We start from the raw sequence: 25,391 nt of genomic DNA on the forward strand, positions 1-25,391 counted from the left end.
ATCAGCACCGGCTCGGCCACCCCATCTGAGACACCCTTGTCCAATGCTCCAAGGCATCAAATGCTCTCGGTGCCTGGATATTGGCACTGACACTGTGGGTGCTCGTTGCTTTTTTGAAGTGAGTTCCTGAACTGAGCAACCAAAGTGTTTCTGATGTTGTTTATGTGGGAAAGTGTGTGCTGGACGCGTGGAGAGTTTGTCTGTAAAGGGATGCTTAGCCTGTGATTTAAAGGTAGGCTTACCAGGCAGGTGAACAGAAGCATTATCCCTGAAGTGGCTTCATAAGTGCTGCTTGAATGCAGCTCATTTTCTTTGTGCATACCACATTTCTAAGGAAATGAAACTCAAATTAATCCTTTTAATCTCTTTGGGAGTTCTTGGCCTCAATTGTTTAAAAAGAAAAGAAATCAGCTTTGGATACGCAAAGGAAAATGAACTGGATGGGCTTCTGTCTGGTGGCTGAGTAGACCAACAACTGCTTCTTGCATTTTTAGAACTGTAATCACTTGTGGGTTGAGTTCTTAAGAAATTACATTTTGGCATGGAGATTTTGCCGTTTGTCCAGTGGGGTCACTTCAGTGGAATGACTCCTGCTTCCCAGAACAAAAAAGTCCTCACTGCATATTGAGCTGGACTGAAATGTGCAAAGGATGTGTGTTGCCAAAGCTGCCTTCCTATGGCCTTACTTGCATTGCATGGGTCTTTGAAATACCATTAAAGAAAAAATACCTTCTGCAATAAGGAGGAAAAAGAAATCTACTCTGAAGTAGTGTCCCTGAAGTAAGAGTTATATTTATCGGAAAGATCAGCAGGCTTTAGGCGATGACTCACATTTGCAGGTTAAAATTGCACTGGTAGCCACGATTCTGCATCCTTCTGCCTGCTCTACCCTCTTGCCCTGCCCACGCCAGCGCTTTCCGTAGGAAGTGCCTTTGCAGCCGGGCTGCGGCGGCTTGTATGCTAGCATCTTACTGTAAAACAAGGCAGATGTCAGATGTTGCTAAATAAGCTGAGCAGTAAGCTCTGCAGGAGTTGGGTATATTCATCTGCACCGTGTTCCCAACAGTAAGCTTTTACCAGCTTTTCCCTCATCCCTTTCCAAGGGATTTGCGCTCTTGCTCTGAGCTGGGGGCAGGGAGGGGGATGCTGGGTATGTGTGGGGAGGGAAGGCATGGGGCTGCATCTTTGCTGGCAGATGGGCAGGGTGGCCAGCCCAAGAGGAAGCTCTGGGAGATGGGGCTTTCTGGCTCCGGTCTCTGCTGCGGCAGGATCTCCCTGCCATGGCTGGCAGGCAGGACCTCAGCCTGCCTGGCTTGGCATGAACTGGCAGTGGGAGCAGCCAGCGAGCACAGGGGAGTGTGCTGCAGTGCTATGGTTTCCAAAAATTTCCTTTGGGCTTCTCTGTTTCCTTCCACTTCCATTGCAACAAACCGCTTCAATGTGCTGTAGGCACAGATCTGCTTCTTGGGCCAATGCAAAGCTGGGAACCTCTGTGGGAGGGAAACATCTATCATCTAAATCTTATCCCTTTACTTGAAAAAATCTGTCCCTGCATCTCCTTCTGTGCAAAGACGGTGATAATGTCTGGTCCTTGCACAGAGGGACCAAGGAGCGTTCAGAGAACACTTCTTGTGTTATGCTTGACATCTCAGTGCTTTCATAGGGACCACTAGAGCATGGCCTGGAATTAGTGTGTTTTTAAATATGCAGAAGTTGCTCACAGCAGAGCTGCGCGGGGCAGTTGTGCATGGGTTAGTGCAGGCAACCACTGCCAAAGCTCCCCCTGCTACGCTCTGCTCCAGCTGTGTGCGTCCCTGCTCTTCTGGGCTGTGGTGCAGGGGGGATTGAGCTGTTTGGGGTGTGTGTAGTGGTGCACAATGAAATGGCAGGAGGCTTGGAGGCACCATTGCTTCCAGAAGATGTGTGCAAAAGGGGACCAGGGCAGGGTGCCGGTGCATGCATGTGCATGCATGTGGGTGCATCAAAGCTAGCCCCCTCGGGCAGGGACCTCGCTTTGTGCATCACAGCTCAGGAACAACCTTTATGAGCGGGCGGTAATGAAAATGCTGAGCGGGGATATTGCAGCTCTTGCTGTTGCCTTGGCTGCTCCACGGAGCTGAGGAAACAGGGTCAGATTAAATGCGTGTGGAGGAATTTGGCAGGTCTCCTTTGGCTATAAAAGCAGCTGAAATTCTTATTCTTGGATCTGGGTAGAGAAGGTCTGGTGGACAGTCCACATACCTCCTCATACCTTTTTAAGTAAGTGTGTTGGAAGATGTTGGGAAATGCTAGATGGGCCCCTGATTATTTTGTTTTCTTGCCAGGGATGGGTGGACAGGAGCATGGAACTCTTCTAATTAGTGTTAATGGGTCTGCTGCTGGATGGGCATGTGGCTGGGACCATGTGCAGGACGAGGGACAAAGCATGGGCTTGGCAGGGGCAGACCAGCTATCTCACGGGGTTTGTTTTCCCCCAGGAGAAGATCGGCTGGCGTAAGGAGGCATCTCACCTGCTGGTCTTCACGACGGATGACGTGCCCCACATAGCCCTGGATGGGAAGCTGGGGGGGCTGGTGCAGCCCCATGATGGCCAGTGCCACCTGAACGAAGCCAATGAGTACAGTGCGTCCAGCCAGCTGGTGAGGGGGCATACGGGGGGCCAGCCCTCAGAGACCTTGGGGTGTTGGTGGACCTCTCTGGAGATCAGCCACCCCCGGCTCCAGCAGCTTTTGGCAAACACAGCCCCTGACTGGCATGGTTTTACCCAGTCCTGCAGTTTGCAAATAAAATTTGCCGTTCCCCTTGGGCTTCCCCCCGCAGTGAATGCTTCTGTGATGCTCAAAAATGGGTTAGGAGTTTCTTCAGGGCTCATTGTAAGGGAGGGAAAAGTAACTTGGTGTCCTGAAGAGCATCAGATTTGCTGCAAAGCGTAAACATCAAATATGTTATCCCTTCTCTAAAATGTCCAGTGGATTGTCAGCTTCTCTTCCCAGGGAAGCTGAGCCTACCTTGATGTGGCTACATCAGCAAGCATAACAGGACACTCCTCTTATTTACAGCCTTTGAGCACAACACTAACATAGGTCTTAGTATTAAATGGATAAACTGGCCCTTTTTTTTAATTTAAACTCACTTAAGGAAGCTTCTGGGCTGAATGAGCACTTGCCTGCCACCTCATTATCACATCCTTCTGCAGAACAGTGCTTTATTTAGCAGATCACAAGCAGTAATGATAATTTTTGTTCCTGCATGGACATCACCCTGTAAGGGGAGGTGTTTCTGGATGGCTGCCTTATGTGCAGAAGCTAGGCTCCTTGGAGAAACCCCCTTTCCACCCCCCTGTGCAATCCTAGCACGTGTATACGTAAGGGAGCACAGCCCCCATACCGACGTGGAGTTACACTGGGGAGCTGGCATGGGGATGCTGCCTTGCTATTTCCATGTTTGAGTCTTGGAGGCTCTCAATCAGCCCTCCAGTCTGCAAGTAACTGAGGTGTTTTTTTCCGAGGACAGCACTTCAGAAGCAGCCTGGGGTTTTAAACTCAAGCTAGTCTCTTGAAAGTGAGCTCTGGTTCATTATTTTGTAGCTTGTGGGTAGCTAGAGCAGTATTCTCTTGCCATCCTCTCTATCTGGGAACTCTACAGAATTAAAGAGCTTATCGTAATCTCTTTATGGTTCCAATATGCAGAAAAAGCAGGCAATGGGTGTTTCTGCTTTGGGAGAAAAATCATACACTTCCACTTCCTGCAGTTCTACATCTCCCTGCCTCGCACCCCTGGAGATAGCAGCCAGCTTATTACACACGTGCGTCTGCTGATGGCAAAGCAGAAAGAGGAAAGAAAGAAATCCAGCATTTCAGGTGTTGCTGCAGCTAATGGTGTTGTCAGTCATATATTCTAGTGAAGGATGCAGCAGAAATATTTAAGGGATGACAGAATTTCTGCTATTCCAGTTGGGATTGTGCTGGTACAGCAGGGACTTCATCCTGCAACGAAACATGCCAGTGTCTGGAACGGGTTTTGCTGTTTGGAGGAGAAGAGCAATGAAATTAGTCTTTGTTTCTGTGGTACCCATCAGTCTCTCTGCCCTTTTTGTGCCCCTAGGATTATCCTTCCCTGGCGCTTCTTGGGGAGAAACTCACTGAAAACAACATCCACCTGATTTTCGCTGTTACAAAAAGTCATTACGTCCTGTACAAGGTAAGCACCGCCAAGCTGCTCAGGCTGGGGGGAGATTTAAATGCCTCGTGCAAGCATCTTCCTGCTGGCACCATGGAGCGGAGGCAGCAACAAGCGCGCATGTGTGCAGCCGTAAGCATGCATGCACGTTGTAACGTGCTGCCTGCGGGGCTGGCAGGGGCAGGCAGATGCAGGCAGGCGAGGCTCAGCCCGCCGTCCCTCCCCACTAGTCCTTTCAGCGAAAAGCACTAAAGCTTCTTAGAGTAAACAGATATATAAGTTAGTGAGCATGCGAAGACCTAAAATAGACTCCAGCTTAATCCTGATGTTCGGATGGCTGCCAGCCGTGCAGCACGCGAGAGAGCAGAAACCTGTTCAACCCATTCTGCAGTGACTTAATCCCATTACCTAATCACACTGGGCAGTGTTTCTGCCCAGCTGTGTTTTTCCATCATGGAGTCCAGGGCCCCGACGCGCCACATACAGTTTGAACTCCCTCGGAAGGAAAAGGTGACCCGAGCCGCAAGGGCCGGCCTGTGTCTGGAGCCGCCCCGCGGGGTTTCGCTCCTCTGCAGATGCCGGGAGGTGTTTCAGGTGGGGTTGCTTTCGGAAACCTCTGCTTCGGCTCTCAAGGCTCGAGCAAAAACAACAAGCAGCTGCGTTGCTAAGGTCGAGATGCTGCTGCTCGCCTGCGGAGAGCGGGAGGGCTGAGCTCATTCTCCACCCCCTCTCTGGGGATGCTGGCGGGTCGTGAGGCGAGACGGGGCAGCCGCACCTCCCTCCCCGCGGTGCTGGCTCTCCCGAGTACGCAGGGGTTGGGTCCGTTAGTCCCCGTCCCTTGGCCACAAGCTTCGTTTAGCGTTCGACGTGCCGTGTTGGCAACGCTTTCCTTCCAAAAGCTCCGTGTTAACGGGAGCCGAGCTGTAGCGTGTACAGCAGCAGACGATGTGGCAGGGTGTGTGGCCGGTGTCCCTGGTGCAAGGTCGGTCCCTCCTTGCCCTCTGCTTTCCTCTCTGCATCTCAGCATTTTCTTTCATTTTCTTTTTTTTCCAAGAACTTTACAGCCTTGATTCCTGGGACAACAGTGGAGATTTTGCACAAAGACTCCAAGAATATCATCGAGCTGATCGTCAAGGCCTACAACGTAAGTGCATTTTAACACCGCAGCTGCTGTCGTGCGAAGAGCCAAGAGCTCGGCCAGCTCCCCTCTCCCCGGCGTGCTCCACCCGGCTCGGCCGCCTCCCTCCCTGGTCTGCCGCACACCGCCGGAGCTGGGCACCCACCCTGGGAGGGAAAGGAGAGCTGTGAGGTGGAGAAGGAGCATGGGGATGCCCAAGGGAGCCTGCAGCACAGCAGAGATTTCACCCCACGTCTCTCGTGTGCAGAATTACCCTCGAAATACAGCCCCGATCCAAAACAGTTCTCTCTCAGAGCACCCTACCAGTAGGTAAAATAGATTATTTCTTTGCTATCTGATGTTCAGGGGCCTCCCAAGGACGTGACCAGGCTCTGGCTAAGGTCGCATCCTTGTGTGGGTCTCCGTGCAGCACAAGTCGGTCCTCAGCAACCTGTGAGCATGACCGGGTCTCTTGGGTCCCAAAGGAGCCCTGCCTGTGTGGTGTTGCCAGTGCAACCTGCCCTGCTGTGCTGTGCCCCATGAGGGCCAGCAAAGGACCTGCAGTTGTACTGCTGCCCTGGTGTTGTTCATCTCCATGGAGATCAAGGGAGCAGATCAATTAGAAGCAGTCAAATCGCATGTTTGTTGGGTAGTTAGTTGTCAACATTTCTGTTGACTTCTCCCTGAATTCTTATGGGTTGGCTCGTCGTGCTCCTGGAAGGGTATTGCTCTTTAGGTGCTGGGCATGGAGATCTGACCCCGTAATCGGTCAGCCTTCCGGGAGGGCTCCTCGTGCATGGGAGCTGTGAGCACAGCTTTCGATGGCTGCAAGCGCTTCCTCTTGGTGCTGTGCTCATTAGGGCAAGGGAGTGAGGAAGGACTTTTTTGGAGGAGTTTACACACCCAGAGGTCATGTAGGATTGTGCTATGTTCTGCATCACCTGTAACGTTCATCTTTCCTTCTCCCACAGCTCCCTGCAGTTAAAGCAGCATTTGGTTATGCCCTTGGGAAGAGTGCTTCCCAAAGCTTCACCCTCTGAGGAAAGGCAATGAGCAGCTAATGCTGCTAATGGGGCCCTGAAGATACTGCAAAACAAAAGCCCAGTTGTCCCAGTTTGTCCCCTTGAGGAAGGAGGGTCCTGTGGATAAGATGCTTGGCTGGGGAGAAAGAAATGAACATTCACGTTGACTTTGCATGTAGTCCCAGCACCACTGCATGAAAAACTCCCTTTGCCTCAGTTTCCCAGCTGCAACGTGCATCCATGCCTCCATTTCACCACCCCTCGAGTCTTTGCTGATAGATATAAGCTGATGAAAGCTGCTGGGGATCTGATGCCCTCACCCCTGCTCCCTCCCTCTCTTTGCGTGTGAGCTTTCCAGTGCAGCTGGCTGGAAACCACCAGGACGCTGGGACAAAGATGCCCCACGTAAGGAGCAGTGCGGGATGAACTGTTGCACAGACTGGGGCTGGTTTCTTGCCTGTTCAGCTGGGCGGTGGGTGCGGGCTGGGACCCCCGGGCATGCTGCCTGGAGCTGGCAGCTCCTGCCTGTGCTGTGGGCAGCTTGGGGCCACGGGAAACCTGGTACTCGCCCAGCCTGTCTCCTCTTGGTAGCTTTGTTTTTTCCTGAAATGAAGGAGGAAATTCTCACTGAGGGAGAAGGCTAAAACTTCTGTTTCCCAAGTGGGAGGGAACCTTTTTTTATTCCTCACGGAAAGGAAACTCTGAGCCTGGAGAAATCCTTCATCTGCAACAGGGACCATCTTCTCCTGTGGGGTGGCAGTGGCTGGTGCCCTGGGCCTGGGCTCAGCCTCTCCCCTTCAGTGCTTTGGCTGTCTCTGGTCCTCTCTTGCCTGCTTCCCTCCATCAGACTTGCTCAGGCCTTACATTATCCCCGAGATCCCTTTCCCCCATCTCTTCATCTTCTGTCGCCCTTTTTCTTCTGCCTGTCATGCTGTCGCCTTTCCCTCATCTGAAGGGGCGTGAAACAAAAGGGAACAGGAACAGCTTTTTTTCTCTGTCCTCACTAAGAAAAAAACCTTTTCCTCCAGACCTCGACACACCTGGGAGATGGAGAGGCTCCTGGGGGGCTATGCCCGGGCTGGCGCGGTGCCGGGGGTTTCTCTGCCTGGGCACAGAGGCTGGGTCTGGACCAAAGGGAGCAAACGGGACGCTGGTTTAAAAACTGCTTTCCTAAACCCAATCCAGGCAGGTCTCAGATGTGTTTATCATTACACCACCGATGGGTTTCCTGTGGCAGGTGGTGGGTGGCTTTCACATCAGCCATCCCTGGAGCTGCTGCCGATTCAGGATTTCCTTGTTTTTACCCTGAAATGATCCATCCTTTGAATTTTCCCCGGGCTATAGCAGACAGCTTTATTCCAGGCAGAGACATTGTTCCCTCTCAAGATGAGGTCCTTTAGGCCTCTCCAGCATCCTCTGCTCATCCTTGAAGCTGCAGCAGGCTTGGGGGCCACCAAAGAACAGAGCAGCAAAATCCTGCGGTCGCCCTTAGTGGTGGCTGCGGTGCTGTGAGAAGGTATTGATGTGTAACGCTGCAAAGTGGCTAATAATAATAGCATTACAATTAAGCTAATAGTATTACTTTATAGGGCTAACAAGAAATCTTGGCATCTGTATAAGAACATAGGAAGAGCCCACGCAAGGTCGTAGCGAGGTCTGGGCTGGTGTCCTGTCTTCCACCGTGCCCCAGATGAGATGCTCTGGGCAGGAAGACAGGAGAGCGTATTAGTGTGACAGCTAATTTCTATGAGATAAGTTTGGGCAGAGCAGCATGTTCAGCTTTACCAGCACGTGTGGTGTTCGTCCCACAGGCAATGGATGCTCCATATGGTCCAAATTGCCACCCCATGAACAGTTCCTCTGTTACAGCAGAGAGATGGGAAATTACTCCTTTTTTCCCTCAAGGGCTGTTTAGATTCGCCCGGCCAAAACTCATTTATTCCCTGCCCATTTCCAAAAGTGTTAGCTCTTTGCTGACTTGTGAACCCTGGTTTTGTTATCACATAGACTTGCAAAAGGTCTGAATTAGCACTTTTCCTTCATCTGGCCACTTTGCTGAGGGTTGGGGAGAGGGATGAAGCTGCAAGCTGGCTTTGGAAAAAAAAGCCTTTGTACAAAAAGCTCAATTTTTAAAACCTTGGTCTTTTTTGGACGCCACTCATAAAAAAATCAGTTCCAGCCATTGGAAGAATGAAACAAAACAACCTCATTCTGAATTACTACTTATAAACTTCATTTTGTTTTGACTTAAAAAGTCTGCGTGTGCAGCAGGGCAGAGAGAAGAGAAGCAGAAGAAAGGGGGTAGGAGCATACCAAAACCTTGCTGATGGAAAACATTTTTCACTTTGAGAAGTTTCACAAAGAAAGAGTTTTTTCATTTATTTTTTTCCCATGGTGGTGTTTCCAGCTGATGCATCCGAAAGGGTACTTTTTGTTTAGCATTTTCTCCAAAGAGGGAAAATATATTTTTCTGACGAGCTGGGTGAAATCAAGAAAGCAGGACAGAGTTAGTGCAGTTTTATACCTTCTTTATGCAGTATGATGGACATCACAGGATGACTGCTAGTGGAGAATCAGGCTTTGCACTTTGCTAAGGGGCTGGTTTATGGGGAGGAGGAGGTGCAGATGTGCACACGAGGCTCAGAGGTGCTTAATTTGTGGTCGAGAATGTTTTCTTCCTTCTTTTTCTTGTGCATCCATATCTTTTCAGTGCTGGCTACAGTGGTCATCACATCTGTCCTAGAGGGCATAAACCACCTGCAGGGGTTGTGGGCAGCTCCCCATGAGTCTAATTGCATTCATCAGAAGCCTCCTGAGCTGGTTAAGTCAAATCCAAATGTCAATGTGTGTGCACAGGTGATTTTTTTTTTTTTTTTATATAGGTGCACACATGTCCTAGCTGCCCTCTGGAAACATCAGGAGAAGAGACTAAAGCAGAAGAAACACACCTGCCTTCAGGAATCTGACAGTTTGCTTTCCCGTTGTGTTTCTAGAGTATTCGGTCCAAGGTGGAGCTCACGGTCTGGGACAGCCCTGAGGACATTGGCTTGACCTTCACTGCCACATGCCAGGATGGTTTGTCCTATCCCGGGCTCAGGAAGTGCGGGGATCTCAAAATAGGAGATACGGTGAGTCTGCCATTCAGTCCATCCCCTGGAGAGGTTGTTTCGCCCCACTTGCAGCCGCTTACCTCTCTCAGTGAGTGGTCCTGAGAGATAAAATACAACTTTGCTCATCTTCCTCTGCTCTCCTCACACCGTGTCATGTTAATATAGAAACACATGGAGAGCAGCTCTGCTAGAAGTGGCTCTGGGTGATGTAGACCAGCCCAAGGGCAGCTATGAGGAAAGACGGAATACATGGAAAGACAGAATCTTGTCTACAGCACCCTGAGCTGAAAGGTCTTGATCAGGCAGCAGGAGGCAATAATCAAGAATGGGCTTTTTTTTCCTGTTATCACAGATATTCACATCATGCTCTCACCTGTGAAATTTTTATTGCCGTGGTGTGCTGGTCTTTTCCTGATCCGTTAAATATTCAAGGTTTTCTTGTTATTGTTTGAGAATCCTGGCTTGTATTAGCATCCTGGCCTGTTTCAGAAACAGTGTGGTCAGCAGGAGTAGGGAGGTGATCGTGCCTCTGTACTCCGCACTGCTGAGGCTGCACCTGAATACTGTGTTCAGTTTTGGGCCCCTCACTACAAGAAAGACATAGAGGTGCTGGAGCGTGTCCAGAGAAGGGCGACGAAGCTGGTGAGGGGTCTGGAGCACAAGTCTGATGAGGAGCGGCTGAGGGAACTGGGGTTGTTCAGTCTGGAGAAGAGGAGGCTGAGGGGAGACCTCATCGCTCTTTACAACTACCTGAAAGGAGGTTGCAGGGAGGTGGGTGCTGGTCTCTTCTCCCAAGTGACTAGTGATAGAACCAGAGGAAATGGCCTCAAGTTGCGTCAGGGGATGTTTAGATTGAATATTAGGAATAATTTCTTCACCGAAAGGGTTGTCAAGCATTGGAACAGGCTGCCCAGGGAGGTGGTTGAGTCACTATCCCTGGAGGTATTTAAAAGATGTGGCGCTTAGGGACATGGTTTAGTGGTGGACTTGGCAGTGTTAGGTTAACGGTTGGACTCGATGATCTTAAGGGTCTTCGTCAACCTAAATGATTCTATGATTCTAATCTAAACCTGTCTTTCCCTGGGTGAAGAGGTCATGGTTAATTTTGGAGGTATTGCAAAAAAAGACAGGGTGCTCAGAAAGGCAGCAACCCTCCTCTCCTGTGTTCAGTTCCGAGGGTTATTGGAAGGCAGCAAAGACTAAAAATACAGCTTGCCCCTTAATGTTAACAATATACATGGCATAATCCAGCCTGTGCTTTTTTATAAAAAAACAGCAAAGCTAAGCTTTGCTTGTTAAAATTGTATATTGGTACAGATAAATGAGTTGCTGGGCTGCAGGGCTGGGGCAGGAGGGCTCAGACCAGCGGGGAACCCCCTCCCCTTCTCCAGGCTTTTGCTGTCTGTGAGGACATGGGTGCGGGTTCATTAGCAGCCTGATTGCCTTATTTGAGAAGAGCAGCTCTGCAAACATACCAGAGCTCTAAGCGCTGAGGCATATAAAAATAGTTTGAAACAGTCAACAGTAGCTGGATTTTTACCCTGCCAAATAAGGATCATGCTAAGTGTTAAAAAGGGAGGTGGCCTCAGCTTTTTTAGCTGAATTTACTGGATCTCCGATCAGCGAGTAAAATCAATCCCTGGAGCGTTGCCACGCTAGGCACGTGCCCTCCTTGTTCCCACAGCAAAGCCTGAGCCTCCAAGGTGGCAGAGTTAATCTGGTGGTTGACCCTGGGCTCCCGGCTTTGGCACGAGCAGGGGGGTCGCTCCAGCCTCTGCAGCTCGTGCCATAAAGGGGTTTGGCAGCGGGTGCGTGCATGCCTGTATCCACAGAGGCTGATGGTGTGATCGGGAGCAACTGGGTCTCCTGATCTGGATTCATTGGGGGTACCTTCTGCCCAGGCAGCAGAAGATTTGGGGTGCAGCAGGGAGCTGGCACTGGTACCTCTCCCATTTTTGGTGCACCAGAGTATTGACGTGCCTGCACAGGCAGACATGCACAGGATCACAGGGGTCCCATCCCTCCTTCCCCTCTTCTTCAGCTGCTCTTGGCCCCATTACATCTACGTAATGGATCAAGATTTGACTCCTGTTAAGAAAGTTTCCCCAAAAAGGATAATGCTGGCACTGGATCCTAATCTGCTGGGGTTTAGTCCTGGGGGCGTGGGTGTCAGCGGGTGAAAGGGAGCGGGATTACCCTGATCCCCTTAGCTTGCTTTCTGATGTCCTTCTCCTCTGTAATTTGAGCTTGTTGCCTAATTGCTTCAGGCCTTAGGAATGGGAGGGGATCAAGGCAGGCTTCATGGGGTGCAACTCTCCCAGCTGGAGGTGGCTGCTGCACCGCCATTCGTCTGCACGTCACCCCTTGGCATGCGGGACAGCGCAGGCAGTGAGGGCTCGAGGTGACCTTAAATGTCTCCAGAGAAAAATCATTTCCTCCTGATGCCTAGGAAAGGGGCTCGTTACCTTGGAATAAGTTTAATCCTCTTTGCTAACCAGCAGCTCCAGGCAGCGCTGGCCGGCCCAAGACCCCCACCAAACAGCAGGATTAAATCAGGGGCCATAGGGCGGTCTTGGTTTTCCCAAGGAGAAAATCCCTGCCACTGGACTGTAGCAACAGAAAATGTGTAGGGGGGTGATGTGTGACCGTATAATGATGTATAACCCTTCTGAAGACAGTCTTAACAGAAGCATCCATCAGAAATGGCCTGTTAGCAGTGTGCTGAAAGCTTGGGACTGTGTGACTGATGCACATCTCTATGTGCAGATCAGGATTTGCATAAAACCCTCTAAATCCATGATCTTGTAGGCACCTCAGGCCCTTGTGCTCTGTTGGTTAGATCCTTGCTAGTGCCTGGTTTCAGCAGAGTTTATGATTTTTAATAGCGTGAAAACTGGGCTATTTGCTAGAGTTTTGCCCTGTTTATTTCATGGGAATAGGCAGGTTCCTTCCCGCTTCACAGAAACCAACGGTTCCTGATGGGGAAAATTACTGTGGATGGCTGACAGTAAAGAGTTTTAAAACATTAAGGATGCCAAACCCCTCGTGGGACTGACAGATGTCGGTGCATGGAGCTTCAGATGCCCTCACTAGACATGCAATTGTTTTGGGGTTTTTTGCGTGCCTGGGAGTGAAGCTCAATGCGCTGAGCATGGCCCCGCTCCAGGGAATCGCTCCATGGCTTTTCCTTGGGACATTTGCCCTTCCTTCCCAGGACACCCTTGATGGCTGTTTTGGGGCCGCGTGTGTTAACTTACATCTCAACCTGCCCCCCCAGGTTTCCTTCGAGGTGGCCGTGGAGGCACGGAGCTGCCCCGCCGAGGACACTTCCCATGCCTTCACCATCAAGCCCGCTGGCTTTCGGGACACTCTGGAGGTGGCAGTGACCTACAACTGCCTCTGCGGGTGCACCGGCCGTGCCGCGCCAGCCAGTGGCAAGTGCAGTGGCAACGGGACTTACGCCTGCGGGCTGTGCGAGTGCGATGCTGGCTACCTGGGGGCCAGGTGCGAGTGCGAGGAGGGCGCCAGCGGGGACATGCACCATGCCATGTGCCGGGAGGCAGAGGGCAAACCCCTCTGCAGCGGGAGAGGGGAGTGCAGCTGCAACCAGTGCCTCTGCTACGAGAGTGAGTTCGGAAACATCTACGGACCCTTCTGCGAGTGTGACGATTTCTCCTGCGCCAGGTACAAGGGAGTCCTCTGCTCAGGTAGGAGCCTTTCCTCCCTCGCGCCCTCCGCTTCGCAGGGATGGGGAAACTGCCCCGAAATGGGGAAGGCTGCTGGGCTGGTGCGTGCAGCGTGCTCAAGGGGCTGCGCCTGCCCTGCCTGCTGAAATCTGCCCTGTTTCTGGAGGGATTTGCACTCCCTTTCTTTTCTTTATGGAAAAAGGGAAACAGAGGTTTAAGTGCATCCACACTTATGAGCAAAAAGTGCATTAACCCCATCGGAACTTAAGTTTCCAGCATTGGAGTGAAAGGCTCTCTCCTGGCAGGCTTGTCCTCTGCCCACGGAGATGAGCAGAGTCTTGGCTTTGGTGGTGTTATTTTCACGTAACCACGCACATCTCTTGCACACTGAAATATATCCCTAGGAAAGAATAAACAGCACAGGCTTGAATCCTCTGAAGCTTTTTGGTGTCTTCTTAGGCTGGATTTCTTCTACGTGTGCCATCCTTCCTTGCACAGGCAGAAACAATCTTTTCTTAAAGATGAAGAATTTGAAGTAATCCGCTGGTGCAGCGCAAGTGAAAGGAAAGGTTGTGTTTCAGTCTGTTACTTATTAGAGAAAATCTGTGTTGAAGATTCCTAAAGGTGTTTTATGTATAGATTTTTCTGCGCACTGGGAAAACAAGTCATTCTCTGGAAAAGATGTAGCCAGTCAGCTTTGCTTAAGCAGAGGTAGAGGAGTTATTTAGCTGTGTTTGCTAAAATGGCTTTAATTCCTTGTCAGTCTGAGGTCACATAATTTACCTCGCATGTAATTGCCTGGATTAGCCCTCGAACATAATTCCCTCAGTTGGAGCTGGGCGAAAGGTTATTCTTTAAAACTTGCCTGCTTTCAGGCAAGTAAAATATTTCCTTAACTGAAAATCTTGGACAAAATTTCCAAAACCAGCATAAGCTTGGAAAAATAGCTATTTTTCATGTTTTCTCCAGGGAAGTGGTGCGTTTTTTCCCTGCTGTTTATCTTGCCCTGCAGGTTTCTGAGCTGGCACTAAGTGGTGGGGCACCTTTTGGTTCCAAGTTTCTGGCTGTTTGAGACAATCGTGTTGTTAGGTGGGTAGAGGATGTTCATGCTCATTTTCCTGTAGCCTGGCTAGTGATGTTTCGGCAATGCTGAAGGTGGGGCAGGTGATACCCCGGGTTTTGGCATTGTCCTGAGGCTTCCCACTGCAGAGCAGTGAGAAAGGCCAGTACCACCTCCTGCAGGGACTGTCCCGGACTGGGAGGTCTGGAGCTCTCCCTGTTGATGCAGGAGTGGAGAGAGGGGTGAGCAAGCAGGAAAAAGGTATATTTTAAGGTAGATGGGGGAAAAAATAAACTCATGTGTGGAAGTAATTAAGAGCAATACCGCCTGGGGGTTCTCCATATGACCACATTGCTTTGGTAGCATCATCCCACCAAAAAAGAATATATTTATTAGCAAGCAGGGCAGTGATGCTATAAAGAGAGGTTGGAAGTTACTGGTGTAGCAGTTGGTACTGCAAGAGAAGGATACCGCTTCGTTCAAATTTCCGTTTCATCAGGAGAGCCAGAGCTCTGCCGCTCCCCAGGAAAACAAGCTGTGTGTCTTCTGTTGCACCTGCTTTCTTCTGTCCCTGTGGAGGGCTTCTGGTGCTGGGAAGAGCAGCATAGCTGGCCTGGTATTTGCCAGAGTCTTTAAAATTAATTTTAAAGTTCTTTTTATAGTTATGGAAGAAAACAAAGGGTATGCTGAGGCCAAGTGGCCTGCTCTTTGCTCCAGGGGTGGGATGGAGTCTGGCGTGGCTGCGTGGAGTGGGGTGGTTCTCCCTATGCCTCCTGGTATTTCTGTTGCTGTTGTTTTGTTGGTCTTTTTTTTTTTTTTTTTTTAAATTCCAGCAGTTACGATGCTAAATTTGAGCTGTAGCAAGCACCGTGCCAATGACATAACATTTTGAGGTGGTTTTGTCAGCCCAAGAGGCTTGGGGCTTCTCCAGCCCATGGAAAGTCTCTGAGCTTGCACAGCGGGGCTGTGCCCAAAGCTGCCCCTGACAAACAGCCCTCTGCTACACAAGCATCTCTGGTGGCTTCCAGCAGACGTGTGCACTCTCCTCCCTACAAATGGGGTCTTCTTCAAAAAGATCGTGTGTTTAGCTCAGCACTGAACGTCTCAGTCCACCAGCACGTGTAGACTTGGCAGCGAGGGGAATTTGGGTCATGCCTTGGGTGCAGGATGTCCCCCAGGGTGGACACGTGGGGTCCAGTCACTGTTCCTGAAAGGGGGAGAAATAACACCCTGCCCTCCCTGTCTTCTCCTGGGCACAACGTCTGTCCCTGAAAGGCTCTGGCATTCCAGTGCCCACCGCTCTCGCAGGCTGAATCCCACCACGGGGGGAGACCAACAGGTTTTAGCAAATGCAGAAACGAAGAAAGCAGTGTGTAGGGAGCTGTTGTTTTGCTGCAGATTGCAGTTGTCTTCATCCTTGCTTGGGAGTTGGTTGGCTTGGACCCATGAGGGGAACTCATCACTGTTGTCAAGGGCTTTATTTATAGTGTATGAGTCTTCTGGTAGTGTAGAAGGCACTTAGTGCTGCTTTGTGCATTTCTGATGATTGTATTTTGAACAACGTTTTCACGCCAAAGGAACCCAACCTCAGTTTTAGCACAAGGGCTGTGGTGATCCCTGTTAAATGCATTTATGCCTGCCTAAGCTGTTGAACAAAATGGTATCATGAACCTCTAAGGGCCGAGGTCTGGGGGAGTACTAGGGGGAAAGCACAGTTTTCCAAGCTGAGAAGTGAAAATCCATGCATGCAAACTGCTTTGCATGTACATGGCCATGCTTTTTGCATGCCTCAGCTCAGAGGCACCGTGAGCCCACCACCAACCAGCCTGGGCATTTCTTCCTGCTGTGATCCAGTGTCCTGGTGGAGTCACTTCCACGACACAGGGCTGGGCGGCAGGTTGCACTCAGAAATCCCATATTCCCAGCAAAAGCCACAGCAGGTTTGAAATACTTTGAAATAAACTTTGAGCTTCTTGTTTCATGCTACTCAGTCCTTTGGCCAGCAAAAGCTGGGCCCTTTCCTGGGTCTGTTTAGAAATATTGACACCTCATTTTGTCAGGGTTTGAGAGGAGAGATGACAGTACTTGTACGGATCCTATCCTTTTGTGGCCCCCTGTGAAGCGGCGAAGCAGATTTTGGGTGGGAGATAATCTGAAGGAGAAGCAAGAATTCGATTCCTGTTAGTGGGAGGTTTCAAGTGCCTCCTGCATCTGTGAGGCGGGTGGGAAAAGGAGTCATTTACAACATGTCGTAAATGTTGATTCAACTTGCATCCAACTCTTAGTCAATGCGGCTTGGTCACTAATAAGTGGCATTTGTTCTGCTGCTCCCTGAGGCCAGTTAACAGCTCCGCAGTAGCTGTTTCAAACCATTAATCCGGCTTTTGGAAAGGCCATGGGGGATGGCTTGCAGATTCCTCCAGAAGAGACGCAAAAGGGTTATCCATAGCATCATGCAAAGCAGGCAGTCACTCCCCAAAGCCTTGAACGCTTCTCTCCCAGTTTTTCTCCGGACGGAGAAGTTGCCCTCTTGCATTGAGACCTTTGGCATGCCGCTCTGGCCTCTACTCTGAAATGTGGGTGGCTGCGGGAGAGGGGAAGAGAGCCCTCCTGCCTGCAGCCGGGCTGGGGAAGGGGCAGCTGGCTGTGCAGCCCAGTGGCTTTTGAACCCTTGGCTGCCTGCCAGGCAGCTTGACAAAGGAGGAAACATCTCGGTGCTAATTGCATTCCTGAAGGTCCCGTAAAACTAGGTGGCAAGAGGGAGGAGAGGCCCCAGTGAGGGCATCACACGTTTGCCTCTAATGAAGAGAGACAGGCGCGCCAGAGGCCAAGCTTCATTAGCTTCAGCGCTGCAGACCTACTTTTTTTGGAGAGAGGGGGTGCAGGGTAGTACGGCACGGTCTTTATTTTGGTGTCTCTAGAGGAATTTCCCCTTAACCATCACCGCTGTTACCCGGCTCCCCATGTGGGTGTCATTTGTGTGCTCTTCAGCCCGGGACTGTGGTTGTGCACAGGAACATCATTACCAAGGCATAAGTAAAGAGCACTCGCCACACTGCAAGCCGTTTCTTCCCCTAAAACACAAAGGATCTCGTCCCGAAAATCCATACTGCCCGAGCAACACACAGACTGCTGACGTTGGCGGCTTTGTGGGATCAGGTCTTTTGTGGTTTTTCTCCAGTTTTTTAAAATTAGACAATAAATCAGATTTATAAATGCTTTGCAATTGTAAATAAAACCCTACAACTTCTCTCTAGCTCTTAAGCAGCTGAGAGCATCTTAACTGGTTAAGATGGTTAAAGATCGTGGCTGGCTAAAGCACGGTGAGATGGCGATGCCTCGGAGTGCAGGAGCCGGGAGTCCGGCCTCGCTTGCCAGTGCAGGGCTTCCAGTGACACGAAAAGCCCGGGTCAGCAAAAGAGCATTGGGTGTCAAATTTGCAAAAACACGCAAGTGCCAGAATCACTTCTGAAATGGGATTTAGGAAGTGACAGCTCATTGAAAATCCGTGGCTTATTTCGCAGAGAATAGCCAAGCTGATGTGCGATGTGACTCCAGCTGCCCTGCAGAAACCACTTCAAAAACTGCTGAGGCCGTAGAAGTCCTCGGTACTTATTTCTGACTGCTTCCCTTTCGCGGTTTTATTAAATGGAGAAGCACTGTGAGGTTTTAGCCTGCACTAAGGCCCAGTGAGATAAGGCTTTTTTGTTTGTTTTAACACAACCTCAAATTAGAAATCACACTCCTGCTTCTGCAATTTGTTTTTGGTGTTCCCCGTTCCATGCACCATAACAGCGTTTAATGGCACTGCCTTTGTGGGCAGGAGGTCTGGTGGGACAATGGCTCTGGTGCCAGCGCGGCAGTTTCTGGTTAGAGCCAGAATATAGAGCCCTGTGCTTTGAGAGCAGCGCTCAGGTTTGATGGCACCGCTGGTATCTCCACCCTGGGGTTTCTTGTGGCATCTGTTACCATACAAATCACTGTGCCCATGGACACACCTTATGGAAATAGACCTTTTTCCACACTTACTTTTGCAGTTATTATTCACCTGCCCTGTTGTAGTGCCTGGATGGAGGATGCTGGTATGCATCTAAAGGCTCAGATGTGAGAGTAAAGATGATCCAGCTTTAACATTTTTTTCTTGTCTTAATTATCTTCATTCCTAGTGCATAAGCTTTTACCAGAAGCTTCTGTTAAGGAATGGGTAGTATTTGATTTATCAGCCTCCGAGGTGCAGGTGATGGGTCGAGCGTGGTTTGGGGAAGAAAGGGAGCTTGCCTGTGCCTGCTGCCTGTGGCGCTGCCAAGGGCGTATATTAAGCAAATGTAGCCCCTGCCAGAAGGGAAGAGAGTGGCCTGTGGCAGAAAGAGGATAGGGAATGGAGCCTAAACCACATCTGCAACGTTTTCTTTTCAGTCATGTCAAGTCTTGTTATCTTTAGGGTTTTGATTTGAGGGATTTTGGGGTTTTTTTTATTTAGTTTGTGTAAAAAGGCAGAATCTGAGCACTGCCTGGTAAAGCAGGACGTGAAGGGGAGAGACAAAAGGACCATATAAGACGTGGAAGTTAAAAATGACCCTTTGTTTGTTGCTAAGTGCTCATGCGGCCGTGAGCCATGCAGCTGCTAAGGAGACGCAGCTCCATCTCTGGGGCGGCCGCCCCGCAGGTCGCTCCTGCTCCGCTCCCCGGGCTGCAGGAGGATGGGGAAGCACAGGCCAACCAGCATGTTTGAGGCTTATTTTGGTGTCAGAGGATGTGGTTTCAGCTTGGGTCACTGCGGTGCAACCTCATGGCATCAGTTGCTTCGTTAGCAGTCCCAGTCATTAGCAGCCGGTGGGGGTTCATGGGGGCCCAGGCAGAGGCTGCATGTGCTGTCAGGGCTTCAGGGCATGGGAGGGTGGTTTGGAGTGAGCTGAACCTAGTAAAGTCTTCTGAGCCTTTTCCATTAGGGTGGGTTATAGGACTGCAAATGTCTCTTTTCCCCACCAAAGAGCAGTAAAAGTAGCGAGAAGATGGCACTGTGGTAGCATCGCTCTTTTAAGATGTGGTCAAGACTCAATCAGGCTGCACGTTTATCCTAGAGCTTCCTAAAAACCTTTCTGCTTGCTGCATTTCCGTTCTGCCTTGGCTTTTATTGCCTGCAGAAGCTGCTCAGCAAAAGCCTTTGCCCTGAGACGTCTGTGCGCCTCAGAAGAAATGCAAAAACCAAAAAAATCCCACTGAATAGGAAGAAAAAATAAAACTGACTTGCTGTGTTCTGTAGCAGCGATGAAATGAGGCCAGAGGATTCGTGCCTGGTGTCGCTGCTGGGTGGGCATCCCCTCTCCAGCTTACATCCCCCCTCCACCCGTGAAACATTTTGGCTCCAACAAGAATTTATATAGACCGCAAACATTTAATAAGAACTTAATCAAATGGGGGACCTCCGCTCTTCTCTTCCTTTTTTTGGGTTAAACTGCAAAGCTGGGCATGTTCCACTTACTCTCATCACGTGGCTTAGTGTAAAGAAATGTAAGGTTTAGGTCAGCTCCATTTACTCCCATCCTGTGGGTCAGCCTAAAGAAATGTGAGGTCCAGGTCAGCTGGGGCAGGCAGGGCTGAGGGGTGTGATGGGGATTAACTGGAAGTGCAGTCAACTGAACTCGCCTTTGTCCTGCTCGGACCAACACTGCTCTCACCCTGCATACAAACTCCCTGCAGATGCTGTTTGACTGTGCTTCTGATGTCATTTGTTTGCACGACATCTGAGCCCCAAATCAGGAAAAACTCCTCTTCTTTTTTTTCCCCCAAAGCATATTTGTGTAATGTCAGTTGTTGATATTCCTGTATTGCTGCTTGACCTCCTGCAGAGTGCGGGGGCTGCTGTGCTGTTGCAATATTTTGGGGAGGCAGAGCGTGATTGCTCAAGCGGTGATTTGGAAAACGTTTCCACGGGTGGGAAGGAACCGTGGAGGAGCCTGCTGCTGCCATCACAGCTGGATGCTGGCTTTTAGGTCTCACTCCAGCGACCGGAGCAGGTGGCTGAGCCCTGGGGTCATCCCGGGCTGCTTCCCGAGGTGCCTTCCCGAGAGGTCTGGTCTGGCTGTGCTTGGCCTGGGGGCAGTGAGCTGTGACAGCAACACTCGAAACCTCTCAGCTTTTAATGGGGAATGTCATTGAGAAACTCTGTGCTCTTTACACAGTGTGAAGAGGATGAAAAACCACAGAGATATGTACGGGACACGCTTACGCGCTGTGGGCAGCCCGCCATGCCCCATGCTTGCATCGTGACCTGTGCTGGGCATCTTCTGTGTTGGAAAGCAGGGACACCCAGCCCCAGGCTCCCAGATCATTTGAAAGGGTGGAGAGAGACTCCCCAGGAGCTGTACAGGTGGCTGGCTGGCGTTAGCATCCCTCTTTAGCAGTGTTTGAATTTTCCTTACAAGCAAGGGGTTCCTGAGCATCGACCACTGTTATTTTGGAGGGCTGTGGTGAGGCAGGGAAATGGGGGCACTCACGCCTTGTCAGTGTGTTACTGCTGACCACTGATACCTGTCACTGCGTGTTAGTGGACTGCTTGTTATCTGTAACAGAGAAGCCAGGGAGGATTTTTATTTAAAACACACTCTCTACCAATGTAGGCTTTCTGGGTCGTGTGGATGGGCTTTGACTTGGGCACAAGCTCCCTCCTCTTGGCAGCCCTAAGTTGAGAGAGATGGGCACCCCATAAACCACCACCTTCGAAGGGACCTGTCCTCAACGCTGTCTTGCTGGCATCTGTGCAGCCAACCTCTCACTCCCGACAGCTCCTTCACTCTTTGCAGGTCTCTCTGCCGTAAGGTACCAAAATCAGCAGCGTGTCCCATGCGGTTCCAGGGGTGCTCATCTCCAGGAGCCGTGGCTCATAGCCCCAGTGCAGAGAGGGGCTGAGAGCCAGCTGGGAGGTGTTTGCATCCCAAATTTCATCTTCATGAAGTCTCTATTTCCCTGGTATGCAAATCCTCGGTGTTTCCTCACATCTCCAGTCCTGGCAGGCTCCTGAAACCTCCCTGCCACTCCCCCCCCGGGGCATCATTTCCACCCTTCCCCAATCTCTCTCTTCTGCTTCCTCTCTGAATTCATTTTTTCCCCTTTAACCTGGTTTCTGTTCTTTTTCCAATTTCATCCTGAGACATGTGCTGCTTTCCTCGGAGAGGCTGTGCCTCCCCGTCCTGCTCTGTGCCCGTTCAAAAGGCTGAAGATCCCAAGGGGTTCAAATGGCTGCTGGGCTGGGGCAAATGGCATGGGGTGACCCTCGCCTGCTGGATGTGACCTACGAAAGCATGGCGAGTGCTTATAGCTGCAGCACATAAAAATGCCCAGCTCCTCCCTCTGATTGCTCTGCTAACAACCTCCCATGTTGCCCGTGCAACTGCTGTGGTTCGGCTCAGAGGTGGCTGTATTTCTGTGTAGGTAGATGGTTCTTGGCTAGAATGCTCTGTGCTTGAGGTATATGCTCCTCTGGATTTCTTTCACAATAAATAAATGCAGTATTAGGTATTACACCACCAGGCATTACCGTTACATTGTTGTGTGTTAAATATTGTTGATTATTTGGGAGTTGGACTCGATGATCCCTTGGGTCCCTTCCAACTCAAGATATTTAATGATCTTTGCATGGATTTCTCACGGGAACACAAATGATATTTCCATTCATGTTTCTGTTCAGTGTTGTGTTTATTCTTCATCTTCCTTTGTGTTTCTGGCAGCAGGTATACCCTGTCTGCCCTGCCTTGCTCACGCCAAGGGTTTATGTTGGTTGTTCACACCAAAACAGCAGTTGAGTTGGACTTTCTTTCCCCAGCGGATCGAGTACTGCTTCACCAGAGTTTCCATTCCTGGCACGAAAGGGCAAAGCTGCCTTTTCTTACCCCTCCTTTCCCCCTGCCCGGGCCCTCATTGCTGTCAAAGTCTTGCAGCTCTCCCCAAATCTGGCAGCAGCTCCTTGGAGGACCAACCCGCACAGAGCGCTGCTGTTCCTGTCTCTTTTCACTGGGGTTTCTCCTTGTCCTTGAGCGGATCTTTTGCAAGCGTTAATGCATGCTAATGAGGCATTAAATGCCAGGGCAGAATTAAAGAATAAAGAAGTGACGTCTTTGACATCTTTACGGGAGCCAGAGCTCGCTCTGTGGGTCTCTGCTCTTAAAGCGGCACAGCATGTGGGTTACAACTGGAGGTGTCATCTGATGGTGCATGCACGTACCCAAACCCCCCTGTCCTGCTGCAGCCACCACATCCCATGGCCAGAAACCTCCTATCTATCTCACAAAGTAGAAAGCTCCAAAATAAAAACAAGATGAACTTTGAAAACACAGTGCATCGCCTGCTCACTCCCCAAAGAGAAAAGATGGTCTAAGAACAAACTCGCTTAAATGCTCTGCCTTTATGGCCGGTGTCCCACTGAGTTTGGCGTTTGTGTTTGGTCCTTCTGATGAAGTAATTAACAGAAACAAACATTTGGAAATGAATGTTGTATTTGGGGTTTAGAGGAAGATGAAAGCTTCAAACCAGCAGGTGAGTGAAATTTGGGGTCTGCATTTCTTGTTGGCATGCACTGACAACCTGTGAATTCCACTTAGTTTGGTTAAAAAAATTGAATTTGAACAATTGACCTGAAAAGAAAGTGCAGCACAGGCTGCGGGTTCGTTCTTTCTCTTTTTGTCTTATTTTGAATGAAATTCTGACTTCTTCCAGCTTCTTTGGGAAGGGAGAAATCAGTTCCAAAACCATGGACCTTTGGTGAACTTGCACCAGATTATGAGTTTGCATCCAAACACAGAACTGGGCAAGGCTCCCACAGCACTGGATTTTGCAGAGAAAGAATGTCTCTCTGCTCCAGAGCCCACTCCTCTTGACGAGCTCCAGCTGAAAGGACATTCAGCCCATTTGGGCTTTGGCAGGGTGGGAATTAGCCTGCTTTTCATTTGAAGGATGGACCTGAACCATAGAATTTGGCCCTGGAGTTCAGGCATTTGGGATTGTTCAGCTTTATTTTGGAGCCAAGTTTTATTTTAAGAACAAATCTGGAGGTTTTTAGGTGGTAGGAGCCTGCTTGGGCACCAGGTCAGGGAGACAAAGCTCATCCTTCTTGGAGGCACCATGCATCGGTGGAAAGGTTGCAGCGCTATAGCTTTTCTCAAGACCATTATCTGCATTTCATCTAACTGCGTGCTCATCATATGTTCCCTCATGTTTCTAAATCTTCCTTCACGGTGACAAAAGCTGAAGGCTAAATGTAGGAGTTGTACAAGCAGACTTTGGGAAAGAACTGGGCCAATAAGTATGTAAGTGGGCGAGAAGCTCCTGGTTCTGGACCCATGGGTGTTGGTGGTATCTGGGCAGGGTTGGGAGAGCCAACTGAAAATGGCTCTTTGCCAAGCCATTTCCTTTGTCCAGCTTTTTGGGGTGAAAGGAAACAAGTGGGGGGAGCTGCAGTGAGGGGTTTTTGTGTACTGGAAGAGCAGTTCTTGTCTGTTAAGGGTTTGCAGACGAAATTCCTTAATGTGCCTGGCCTGTGGGGCTGGAGAGTTGGCTGGAGCAGGGAGCACCACGGTGGGCGAGGCGTTGTTGTGTCCCATGGGAGACCCAATAAACACCTGCATTGGAGGGGATGGAGGTCAGTGGAAAAGGACAGTGGCACAGAGCCCTTTTTGAGTTAGAGAACTAGAGGGAAACACAGCGGGGGGGGGGAACAGGATTCCACACACCCATACATAACTTTCTATCTGGCTTAAGGAATAATAAGAATTATTAGCAGTTTCCGCAGTGCCTTCCATGTCAGGTGCTTAAGGGGTGATGAAGCCAAGGATGAGCACGTGCCTAATTTGGTGGGATGGTGTTTGGATCCATGGCTCGAAGGGAACTGGTACACCCATCCTGATTGCCCCCGTTCAGGATGACGCACTGCGTCTCTGGGAGGGTCTGGCAGCAGCCCTCCCTCCGTATCGCTCCCTGCATCGGTAGCAGAGTCGGCAGCAGGACCTAAAAGCTTCAATTCCCAGCTGTGGGTCTCTATCCAAAAGGCCACGTGTGGCAAGCTCAGCCGAGGTGCTAACGTAAGCAAAAGTCAAGAGATTTGTGGAGTGCTGAGCTTACTTTAAAAAAAAAAAAAAGGAAGGCTTTATTTTAAGAACTGCAGCTTTAGATCTCCTTCAGGAAATGACTCCTCACTGCCCGTTTTGGCTTTCTGGTGGATCATCAGCCGTATCTTGTGATTGCATTTCAGCTTCACTTCTGTAGCAGAGAGAAGGAAAATGAGGAAAGGCTGGCCAGGGCTGCTGCAGGAAATCCGCCTGTCCCGGATCGCTTTCAGCTGCCTTCATGAGACAGCAGTTTCCAAAGCCCTGTTTTCCCTGCCCAGTTCTCATTTAACCCAGAAGTTCCCAACTGAGTGAGAAATTGGGGGACTGAGGGTGTTTTTTGTAATGGCAGTGCTGCAACGTATGGGATGCTGGCAGTAATGTGGAGCTGGTGATGGGGCATGTGGTACCCAAAGCTGAATTAGCAGCTCAAGCATGTATTTCTTGCTCTACATTTGGTTTCATTAGTCTGTATCTCTGATGCTATTTTTAATGATTGGTGAGCTCAACCAGTGCTAAGGTTGAAATAAAGGCTTATTTAAAGCCTTGTCGACTCTTGGCCATCTTGCTTTGAGATATAAATAGCCATTGCATATAAATGCAGTGGGAAGATGGACAGATCCATGGTGTCTGGTGTAAATAACATACAGAAAAGCACTATTTACTTATTACTAGCCTCTCAGTGTTTGTTTTGTTGTTTCAGTTTTGTGTTGTGGATAAATGAGTGTGGGTGAGCTCTCTTCTGGTGTGAATGGAGGCGGGCAGTGGATGTGTTTCAGTTTACACAGAAACCTTGGATCCTTGACGTTTGTCTGTCATTGTTTATATAGTAACCTCCTTTTCATAAGGAGGTTGTTATGCTCTGTAGGCTCCAGGAGTTGGTGATGCTCCTGCCAGCCTGCTCCCCCTTTTTTTTCCTGCCACACCAGCGTGACCTGGGGAATGGATCCTAAGCCCATACCCACTATTTAAAATTTCCCAAGCTCTTCCCGACATCCTACCAGTGCCAACCATCTGGCAGCAGGATGGCGCCGCAAACCTGAGCTGTGCTGCGGGCAGGCTGCTTCGCCTTGCCTGGCCTCTTGATGTGCAGCGCCGGCTGCTTTGAGTCATGGAAAGA

The 25,391-nt window shown here is 50.1% G+C and overlaps 1 protein-coding gene across 1 annotated transcript in view; it reads left to right on the top strand.

Annotated features, from left to right (window-relative positions):
• ITGB5 (integrin subunit beta 5) overlaps nt 1–25,391 on the top strand; it is a 63,531-nt gene that overhangs the window by 25,241 nt on the left and 12,899 nt on the right. The window contains exons 6-10 of the mRNA XM_059820177.1: nt 2,478–2,639; nt 4,105–4,200; nt 5,234–5,323; nt 9,312–9,446; nt 12,706–13,135. Coding sequence (XP_059676160.1) covers nt 2,478–2,639; nt 4,105–4,200; nt 5,234–5,323; nt 9,312–9,446; nt 12,706–13,135 — 913 coding nt within the window. The remainder of the gene's footprint in view (nt 1–2,477; nt 2,640–4,104; nt 4,201–5,233; nt 5,324–9,311; nt 9,447–12,705; nt 13,136–25,391) is intronic.

The sequence above is a fragment of the Gavia stellata genome, chromosome 8 (genome assembly GCF_030936135.1).
Source record: "Gavia stellata isolate bGavSte3 chromosome 8, bGavSte3.hap2, whole genome shotgun sequence".
Taxonomy (NCBI): Eukaryota; Metazoa; Chordata; class Aves; order Gaviiformes; family Gaviidae; genus Gavia; species Gavia stellata.